Source organism: Augochlora pura, chromosome 5, assembly GCF_028453695.1.
Source record: "Augochlora pura isolate Apur16 chromosome 5, APUR_v2.2.1, whole genome shotgun sequence".
NCBI lineage: Eukaryota > Metazoa > Arthropoda > Insecta > Hymenoptera > Halictidae > Augochlora > Augochlora pura.
Window position 1 is genome coordinate 19276230 of NC_135776.1, and position 11165 is coordinate 19287394.

The 11165-nt window shown below is 46.4% G+C and overlaps 1 protein-coding gene across 3 annotated transcripts; it reads left to right on the forward strand.

Annotated features, from left to right (window-relative positions):
* Positions 1 to 516: 516 nt before the first annotated feature.
* LOC144470165 (uncharacterized) lies at positions 517 to 10683 on the forward strand. 3 transcript variants are annotated; one of them, XM_078181040.1, is made up of 14 exons: positions 517 to 2098; positions 2180 to 2368; positions 3299 to 3534; positions 4016 to 4227; positions 4453 to 4529; positions 4877 to 5073; positions 5189 to 5349; positions 5434 to 5602; positions 5766 to 5959; positions 6045 to 6174; positions 6231 to 6420; positions 6603 to 6745; positions 7825 to 9132; positions 9844 to 10683. In XM_078181040.1, the coding sequence occupies exons 1-14, from the start codon at positions 826 to 828 to the stop codon at positions 10504 to 10506; spliced, it is 5142 nt and encodes a 1713-aa protein (XP_078037166.1). In that variant the 5' UTR covers positions 517 to 825; the 3' UTR covers positions 10507 to 10683. The 3 variants fall into 3 exon arrangements, with proteins under 3 accessions (XP_078037166.1, XP_078037168.1, XP_078037167.1); XM_078181042.1 differs by having other exon boundaries at positions 7825 to 9078; XM_078181041.1 differs by having other exon boundaries at positions 2183 to 2368.
* Positions 10684 to 11165: the final 482 nt, after the last annotated feature.

Consider the following 11165-nt stretch of genomic DNA (forward strand, 5'->3'; position numbering starts at 1 on the left):
GTAATTCCCAAAGTTTGCATACCGGACTAGACTTCGTACCGCGGGATCGGCGGTGTCGGGGCCAGCAAATTGCGCGAACGAAAGGGGAAGGGGAAGGAATCGCGACAACCTTCGACGGATGAGTCGGTCGACGCCGCGGGATCGTCGGATCGTGGGCGTGAGAGTGGTGTAGTAGTATCGGACATTATTTTCGAGCTGTCTTAACGCGGGGAATCACAGAGAAGTGGGGACGGTTGAACGGTTGCGGGTAGTTGGTTGCACAATAATCGCGCGAAGGATAGACCGTCGGGGTTCTCTACGGGCAAGCTACACCGGATAGCGACACGACGACAGCCACGGTTCCTCGCCGTCGCGATCGTGGTGGTGGTTCCTGGTTCGTGGTTCGGTTGGTCGTGGTAGGTTCGGCGCATGCGTGCAAAAGCTCCGCGCCTCGGACTCTGCCTCCGCTTGAAATGTTGAGGCTAAATAAAACTCCTAGCTGGTTGGGACGATGCCATGCGTTCTAATTTTCACGAAGGAACGGCCGCTGGTGGACGCGGAGCCCCGGGGTCTGGCTTGTCTTCTGGTTTGATTGTCTCTCGAGCTTCTCCGGGTTGGCCCTGCGTGTTGTCTTAGGCGGTCGACCACGGTGACAACAACCACGGTGTGTGATACCGAACGTCGTGGAGAGGGGAACACGAAACGATTATCAGAAAGTGATCGTTTGCTGGTGGCTGCTATTTCGCGGCGGCCGCACACGCTATTGCCTCGATCGCTCGGCCAGAAGTCGCTTCAGTGCTCGTCAGTGCTTGGTCGGTGGTTCTTCCATGCGAACGCTCCGGTGACATGGCTTCCGCCCTTCTGGGCAAGTGTGTCGGTTTGTCGCTGCCAATCGTACTGCTCCTGCTGGCCTACACCTGCTGCTATGGATTCCGAATACGGGAGCACCCGAGCCAAATGGCCTCGAACTCAGCGATGGTCCAGGAGCCGTCGCCGCATCACCGGGCCACCTGCGTATCGGGCTCGGACACGGACTCGGCCATCTTTACCAAGTGCCAAGACAGAGCCTCGACGGCGTACGCCGCCCGCAAATGGCACGAGGATGCCGCGTCGCGCATCCTCGCGAGACGGAAACCACCTGTCGAGGTGACGTCGGCCGAAGATGACGAGGAGGAGACGGCCGTTAGACGCGAAAGAATCGCACGGTTGCCGGTCGGGGTCGTTGATCATCGGGAGACCGAGCGTGAGAACTCGGAGGACGACGACGACGGGGCTGTCGTCGAGGTCGTGGACAGCGAGGAGATAGACGTCGACTCGGCCGACCACGACGACGACGACGACGACGACGACGACGACGACAGAGAGTCGGAAGGGGACAACGACGAAGACGAAGACGAAGACGAGGAACGGTCCGAGAAGAGGAAATGGAAACCAAACGTGTACAAAAGAAACAGGAGCGCGGAAGAATCAGGGTTTAGGAATAAAGAAGCTAGATCTTTCAAAGAACCGAAGAAATCGAGCGCTATCGATGAAGACGATGACAAGGAGCAAGAAATAGATGAGGAATCTGAAAGCGAAGACGACGATGAAGATGACGAGGAAATAGAAGAGAAAGTTGTCACTGCTCCCCCCGTGAAGTTGGAGAAAGTCAGATACGCGGACAAAGATAGGTCTGTCGAATCACCGTCGACGGTAAAGCCGAAAGTCGAAATTAAACCGCAAGCGCCGAAGAGGGAAGAGCCGCGGAAGGTAGAAGCGGTCAAGAAGCAAGCAGACACAGCGAAGAGGCCGACGGAGGTACCTGCAAAGTCGCCGGAGACTCCAAAGAAAGTCGAACCGGTAAAGGTAACGAAGCCCGAGGTCGAATCCACGAAGCCGAAAGCTACCCCGAAACTGGAAATCAAGCAGGACGCTGCCGCGGTGGTTCCACCGTCGAGGGAGAAGGCTCGGGAGAGCGAGGGCAAGGACCTTGTGCCGGCGAGAACGGAAGAAAAGCAAAAGCAGCCGCTGAAAGTGAAACCGAAAGAGCAGCCTCCGCAACCCGCGAAAAAGAAAGTGGAAACTACTGTTAGTCCGAAAGTTGCGCCGCCTAAGCCTGCGAAGACTAAACGACACGACAGTGAGTATCGTCGTTCGATTCGTTAGAGGTGGGCATTACACGGTGACGGTGTTCCGTTAATTGTTTTTTAATTGTTTGTAGAAGACGATCCGATAGAAAGAACGAAAGTGCGCGGGGACGCTGCTTTCACGCTGCCCGAACTTAACGATATGCTGCTACGCGTGCCGACCTTCGTGCCAAATTTCACGGCCGTCGAGAATTTCGAGTGTCAGCAGCACGGCAAGATTTTCCTGAGACAGCTGAGGGGTCGGAAACTGTGGGCGCTGCAAAGTAAGTCGAGATCCATCGGACCACGGAATGCGGCGATCGTCGCACCGAAGACGATCCCCGGCTTTGATTTTCGCGAGACAGTCGTCGACAAAACTTCTCGCGCTATCTTTCCGGTAGATTGTACGGGTGTAAAATAATTCTCGAGATTGTTTATCAAATTCTAGGATTTTATCTAATTTTAGGATTTTAGTTAATTATCCAATGTTAGAATTTTAATTAGGTCGTACCGATGCAAAATAATTCTCGAAATTGTTAATTTCTAATTTTAGGACTTAACGTTGTCGTCAATCTGATACACAGTAATTCTGCATATTCATTCTACTAAAAAAGAAACGAGAAAATAAATGGTATGTCGTCGTAGTTAATTCTCCATGGACAAATTGTTTTCAAGTCTCGTCGAAAAATGTATTGCTGAAATTGCGAAAATCTTTTGATAATCAGAAATGGTAGAACGGTATAAAATGTTGGTAAATTTTAGCGAGGAAACGAAAACATGCTTGGAAAATGTAAATCATAACTGCACCATTTCGAAATCATACGTAATCATAGTGCGTCGAAGAAAGTACACAATTTTCTGGATAGGGAAATAAAAAGTGGACAATGGAACGAGAAAAGTTACATAAGTAGGAATTAGTTTAGCACTTCTGTTACAATAAAAAATTATCGTTAGTTTATTGCGTCAGGTTGCGTTATATAAGGTTTTATTAATCATAGAATTTTGTTCTCTTCTAGACCATGCAACATAATATTATAATAATTGTCGTTGGTACGAATGATTGTGAGATCGTTATCTTAGGAACTGTATCGTGACCACGCCGCATTGCAATTGTATTCTCAAGCTAATGAGAATTTCAGGGCAATTGTTCCCCAGTGTGGTTTCAAGTTCGATAGTTTTCGAATCGGTTGTAAATCTATGAAATCGTTCGACAGTGCTGGACTCGAGCGCGAAGATCCCATCCGGTTTGTTGCGGGGCAACATGAACCAATTCGGTGACTTCGACGAGTGTATGGGAGTAATGGCGCACGTGAAGTTGAACAACGCGACGATGAAGGTGCAAGGGAAATACTGTTTAGCGAATATTGACTTTTACGCCGACGATCCGGACATGAGGATTCCGGTCAACCTGCTGCACGGTCGTTCAACCTTCCGAGGAAGTATGCGAGATGTGAGTAGGTCAATATTCTACGCTAATCAACGCATAGCATTTAAGACCCACTTCAGAAACAGATTCTAGACATGAAAACAAAAACGAGTTCATATAAACATTATTCAATCTTATGTCCTCATTATGTCGATTTTCTTTTTTTAACACATGATAGCTGCTTATATTTGCAACCTGTTTCAACTTTATTTACATACAGTAAGGAAATTATAGGTCATTCATTAACATTTTTTATTATTTATTTATTCATTACCATTTTTTATTCGTTGACACTCTGTATAATGATTGCAATTCAGACTTGATAACAATTTTCCTGACGTTGCACGAAATGCAATTCGAGACGGTTTCAAAACTGCACCGAATATAAGAATTAAGAGATCGATGTGTACGACAATCACGTGTCGCGTGCCGTCAAAAATTGTCGTTTGTTTAAAAATTTAATTGGCTCGACAACGGTGATAATAAAAATGTTTATATGTTTCAGCCGGGTCATCTAATTCCGAAAGGCACCACTGCGAATTGGGCATTATGTATACCAGCAGCCTGCTCGGCAGATGATGCCAAACACATAGTCGAACAGGCTCTCGACTTCTACAATTCTACCATAGGAATCAAATTCATAGTGGACGTGGATCCGAACATGTGTTACGTCAAACAGAAATCGGAAAGCTATTCGAAAGAGACGATCGGCGTTCTGTACGTACATTAAATTCCGCGAACTCAGGGGGGCTATTGACCTTTCGCTCAGCATGTCGGAGTGCGAACAAATCACTTCGATGCGCCATGCGTCGAATTCGCTTGGTCATTTATTCAATTAAATAGATTAATCTTGGCACCACTGACGCGTTAGAAAATTCAATTCAATTTCGAGTGGGTTAATTTTCATAATTACAATTGTAATTTCCGAACTTTCGCTTTCAGGTATTTCTACGCCATGATCGTCTGTTTGGCGATCATAGCAACCGTGAGGGACTACTTAGTGGTGTCTGAAGGGAAGGGTAAGTGATTATACACGGCGTTTCTGAAGTCATTTGAAGCAGCTTTTTCCTTTTTGAAAATTCAACCGCAGCTTTGTTAACAAATTATTAACGAAAAATGCTGGCTAATGACAGACGACGAGATTACGCTAGGCGGTCGAGCCAACCAGTCGAACTGGGCTTCGTGTATTTGTCGGCCGTCTAGCGCCAACGGAGCTGGCCTCTCATTGGTCAGTGTTTTTCGTTCATAACTCGTTAACGACGTCTCGGATTGCATTTTTGTAAAGGAAGAAGTTACTTCAAATGACCTCGGGAACTCCACCACCCTTATAATGCCATTGTTGACTTTAATCTTATCTTACCTTCAGCAAGCTACTCTGAGAGAATAATAATGGCGTTTTCGTTACGAAAAAACTTGAAGACTTTATTGAAGAAAGGGACGAGCAATTTCGATATCAGTTGCATCCACGGTCTAAGGGCAATTGGCGCGATCATAATTTACATTGCTCACAAATTCGTACCACTGTTGGCGGTGCCGTACGTTAATCGACTCGATATTACACACGTAAGTTTTCGCACATGTCGCATTTTAGTGATCCAATATTTTTCACATTTTATGCGTTCCAATACGAAATTTAATGCTCGAGAGAGAATGCTCACGTTCGTTCCTGTCGATCAAGGTTGTAACTAAACCGTTCACTTCGCTCGTGAGAGCGTCGTTCATTTATACGGAATGGTTCCTGCTATTTAGCGGTGCGTTAACCGCTTACAACATGGCGAACGAGTATACGAAACGCGGAGAAATTCGCTGGATATGTCGCCTTATCACCAGATACATCAGGCAGGTCTTTTTGAAACAATTCTTTCTATAATAAATAATTCCCGCTACCTGCATACATCGAGCGTTGCTGTTTTTGTCGTTTAGGTTGACGCCAGCTTTGCTAGCAGTGGTCTTCTTCTACGCCTTCGTGATGGAACATATTGGTTCCGGGCCACTATGGAACAGCATCATAGTCCGGAATGCTGAGCTCTGCAAGACCAACGCGTGGACCAATTTGCTCTACATACAAAACTTCTTGCCCATGCAGGAAACCGTAATTAAAAGATTCTTGATTTATCTCACCGCTTCAGTTTCAAATACTTTCATTTCTAATGATTTTTCAAGTTTATAATATTTATTTGGTAATAAGCGGTGAGGACTGATTTTCAAGGGATGATCTGTTCAAGGATAAGAATTCTCTGTTTCTGGTTTCATAGTGCGCGACTCACACGCATCAGCTAGCACTGGACATGCAACTGTCGCTGCTGGCGCCGCTCTTGGTCTTCTTATTGCAGTTCAAGATGATCCTCGGCATTCTCCTACTATTCTTCTTCGTGTTGCTCGCGGCTACTCTACGGTACGTGGCGACAACGACCCACGGACTTTCCCTAGTTTTCTTCCACGGCATAACGTGAGTGTAATTTGTCACGAAACAGTGTGTTGCGTCACTCTACACCTTTCAAATGTTAACATTATTCAAATCCGTTTGATTCAAGCATAAAGCAGCTGTATAGGACCGGTAATTTGACTTACACAAGGCCTTTGCACCGAGCAACGTCGTACGTGTTCGGTGTAGGGCTCGGCGTGCTGTTACACTATACCAAGAGGGACGTCAGGATGAACAAGGTATTTGCATGTGACATCCGTCTGGCTGGCTAGAAATATTGATATACTACTTTCAGGCGATAGTGGTCCTGGGATGGCTAACATCGGCGGCCTTGATGTTATGGTCGTTACTTTCACCTTGGCATCTGGCCAAGATGGATTATGTGTACGACGCTGAAGAGGCTGCCAATTATGGCATGCTCAGCCCGATTGCATCTTCCATCGCCCTCTGCTGGTCCATATACGCTTGCCATACGAATAATGGAGGTGTGTGTGTGTGCATGTGCATGCGTGTGGTCATTGACACGCGAGTCATTTTCTATAGGAGTACATAAATAGCTCAATTTACGCGCAAGGATACTATTTGAACAGTTTCACCACCTGTGTAGGACCCTTTCCAGAACGAAACGATTAATGCGGGTTTCAAGTATCGGCCAATCTTTTTACAGGTATAATCAACAGATTCCTGTCACACCAGTGGCTACTTTTTATGAGCAGGATATCGTACGCGTTCTACATGACACAGTTCGCTGTGTTCTTTTTCAACGTGGGCAGCACGAGGTATGCGAGCGAGTTTCACGTTCTCAAAGCGGTGAGTGAGACAGTTAATTATCCGGTACTCTTACCAAATTACCTGCGAGATCTGTGGCTTTATAACGTATCGAGTATGGCACAAATCTGAGCTTATAAACTGGAATATGCTACATTTCTTTTTGAATATGGACTTATACGCGAACATACACTGGCATATATTATTTTTCAACCCACCAAACAAGTTTTCTTGCATATCTAATACATCATAAAATAAAGTAGACAAGATTTCTCGATGTCCTAAACGTTGACCTTGACTATGAGCATTTCCATAAAAATGTAATTAATGCGGTTAGGCAAGGCCGGCAAGGTCGGTCGAATCGTTTAATATATGGACATTACGTGTGACATGGCCAAATAAGAGTTATTTGCTGATAAATTACGGCATTAACAACACGAGACGGTGGATGGAGGATGCTACTTCCACGGACGTATATCTTTTTTTACGTTTCTTTGCCATATGGTTGACCGTTCAATAATCGGCGTGCACTATTATTAGCCCATAAATAAATAATAATAATAATATTAATCACAATAAATAAATAATAATGATAATTATAATAGTGATAATGGTAATCACGAAACCGAATAAAACAAAGTAAGTCACGGAACCGGGCACACCAACATACGTCGCGAAACCTGTTATAGATTTAATGTGGAATGCGCGCAGAAATTGAAGACGAAAGTTGTACAAGATTTATATCAGAGTTTTCAGTTTCTTGTATGTCAGTTGACATGCATAGTCATAAACCAAAACAGCCATGATCCTTTTTACAACTGATCTGCTTCGTCAATTAGATGTCGCGATTAAATTACTTTTGCAAAATAAAATAGAACAGGATATGTCATAATACCGAAGGGAACAAGAAAAATTTTTTTACGAAACTGATCACCTGCAAAACTCCTTAAGATTCAAATACAATCTGTTCAATATTCAATCAAACATTTAAATTAATTTCAACGAAGCCACGTTAATATTTAACGTAGTCAATGTTTCTCTTTATTATTCTGATTAGCAGCTTGAGTGATTAGTTTTGTAATCTTTTCTTTACGAGATGTCTCTGCACGATTCTGTTGCAGCTCGACAGCATAGAGATAACAACTGTAGTGATCATCTCGATCGTGCTGACCCTGTTATTGGACCTGCCGATGCAGGAGTTCAAGAACGTGATAATGGAGTGCACGGACATGCGTGCGAAGGTTCCCATTCAGGATCAACCGCCGGAAGCCCAGGTGGAAGAAAAACCGAAGCAGTTGAGCGAAGGGGACGAGGTGGTTGACGCGGCCAGCCGGGGCTGGATGCAGAACGGCACGAAACCGGGCAACGAGTTGCTGCAGGACAAAGAAACGGAATACATAAAAACCTTGAAGGGACCATCGTTCCAGCCGGAAAACGAGCCATTAGAATCTAGCAGAAGGTACTCGGCGAGCGAGAACGGTTACAGAGAGCGGAGAAGGAGCAGGAGCAGCCAGAGAAACTACCGTAATTCTGAACCGGAAGAGGAGGAGCTGCTGAGGCCGCAGTTCGAGCACGAGGACGCTGTTTCGCGCCGCAGAAGATCGATGTCGCGGAATTTCGATAGCAATAGGCTGCAGGACAGCGACGAGGACGAGCAATACCCGCGATGGCAAACACAGAGGGAGGACCCTAGACTCTACCAGCGGTCCGAGTCTAGGGGAAGGTCGGTGATCAGGGACCACGAGGATTATCGCTCCTCGGAGCCGGCAAGCCGCGACCGCTCCTCTTCCCGAGGCGTCGACTATAAAAGGCTCTCCGGCCGATCGGAGGATCTCGATCCTGCTCAAAGACAAACAAGATCCTTGTCGAAGTCCTCGGACGCTAGGCGGACGTACTCCTCGGAGAGCGACGAGGAGCTCTCGCAGCGCAGGAAGCTCGAGCAGAGGCAGCTTCCAGCAGAGCCGAGACTCAGCGACGAGGAGGACTGGGAGAACGAGCTGAGGATACGTAGGAAACAATTCATGGAAAGACTGTCCACGCAGGAACGCGATTCCCTGATGGAAGACGAGGACGTAGTCTCCTTGAGGAGGAGGTCCTCCGCGGAGGGCAGGGTGGCTCTGCTGAAGGATCCCACGGCGGACGACAACATGGACTCTTGGACGGTCAGCGTTGGTTCCAGAGTCGCACACCTGGGCTCCTCGCAGGAACGCAGCGAGGCTGAGGAGGACAGCGCTTACAGAAGACGGAGGGAGTACCGAGAACAAGCGCCGCCGCCCAGGGACGACTCCATGAACGAGGAAGAGGTTCTCTGGGATGCCTCCAGAAGATCCCACACCAGCAGCAGCCAGATGACCTCCGTCGAAGAGGACGAGGATGTAGCTACTTTTAACTTTGTCCTTACTAAGGATAGCAAGAGGATGTCTGTGCAGGCAGGATCTGTTTCAAATTAGAATGCTGAAAATGTAGAATGTTTTCGGGTCTATCGTAATCTATTTTCTAGATTCCTTTGCCGTGGAATCGTATAATCTTCCATTGCGGGACTTCTGTGTGCTGTCCTAATACTAGATCTTAAGCAGTTATTGCTGCATGCGAGTTTCTAACATACGCGAAAGCATGGGACGCGATGAACACTCGTGATAACATTTTTAGCATTTGTCATTCTGAAACATTCGAAAATGAGAACGTGCATGAGATTTGAGTGTCTGCAGACTGCAGAAAAAGACGTCGGCGTATTTAAATTAGCGTGTTCCTCTAAATACTGTCCGTTGCTAAAAAGATTACACAATTTTTGTCGAGTACTGCGTCTGAGCTGCGCGCACGTAATCCTCGCGTGTCTATGGCCTTCTGGTGCTGACTTCTACTGGTAAACAAGAAGACCGATAAATTAATCGAAAGCCTGGTATGAAAACAAAATGGAGGGACGACACCATGAGGGAATTGGTCAGCCTCGAGACCCTCGTTTCCTGAAAATTGGGCCTAATAGGAAGACATTATTTTTATGAATAAGGGAAACGCGTTTATCCTACTTGAGGACATTAACATGGTCCTACACCTTTCTCTGTGTCATCTTTGGAGCAACGGACAGTACTAACACACGACACAGTGTCAGCTAGGTACCACGTTGCTGATTCTGGTTCCAGGATCTGTCTAAGCTGTCGCAGGAAGAGGTAGACCTGTCCGAGTCCGGTTGGAACATCGTGGAGAAATCGTCAGAGTTACAGCCGACGAAGGGCCTCTACAAGAGGGAGTCAATAATAAAGAGCCAAGCCAGCGAGGAGGATCCAGAGTATCTTCTTCCGGAGAGGCCGAAGCTGGTGCAGCAGGACAAAGAGCATCCATTCAAGAAGGCTTGGCAGATGCAGAAGTCGAGGTCCGAGGAGGACAGACCGTACGCCGTGGGCGTCAAGGAGGTCAAAGATCAATCGAAGACCGATTCTAAGGGTCCAAAGGGCGACGGCGCGCCGAGCATACAGAGAGAGCGCAGCGGAGAACAAAGCTCCGAATACGAAGACGTTGGATCGTACGACGACGACGACGACGACGAGTCCGAATCGGTCTGGTTGTCCAGAAGCAGGAGCACCGACACCGACGAGAACAAGACTAGCTCGACGAAATCGGAGGAGACTGCGTCGACGGACGGGAGGAGCAGAGAGAGTAGCAAAACTAATTCGAGGTCGGACACCGAAGAGGACTCCTCGAGGATGAATTGGCCGGCCGAGGAGGGACATTTCGGTGTTGGTAGAACGACGACGAGAAGCAAATCGGAGGAGACCGACTGGGCTTGGAAAGAGGAAGAGACTTGAACCGGGATCGAAGCGAAATAAACATAATGATCGTATGAAATTATCACGACGGGCGTTTTCTCGCACTGTTTCGGGCTCGCGGTGGATGACAGAAATTTATGAGTACGCCATTGGGGATGCGCCACAACTATCGGCGGTCGATATTTATATTATGGGTTAATAAATTGGTAAAGGATCGTTTTGAAATCATTTTGTATGAACCTACTATTCCTTCGCGGACCAATCAGAAAGCTTTGCATACTTTCCTTACTTCTATTGATTCATCTAATTACATGTTTAGTAGAATTCATATATATACACACATAGAAACTCAACGATATAAAACTAATAATAAAAATGAATAAAATGACGTGTATCGTTAAATTTCGGTTGACACATGGGCTGGCGAACGGGTTGCCTAGGTCATTTATTGTAACTTTCAACGTCATAGATCTTTGGCGCGATTGCGTTCGCGTTCGAAAGTCAGGCGTACATCGACCCGAAGTCACCTTGAAATCACCGACAAATATTTACGTACAGTCTCGTTTCACCTGCAAATGTCATTATCGACACTTTGTGTATACGAAATGTAGAAATAGAAACAATAATATACGTATATATCGATACTTAATTAATTAAAAATTTTAGTTCCTTGTCAGACATGAAACGTCGATTTTAAA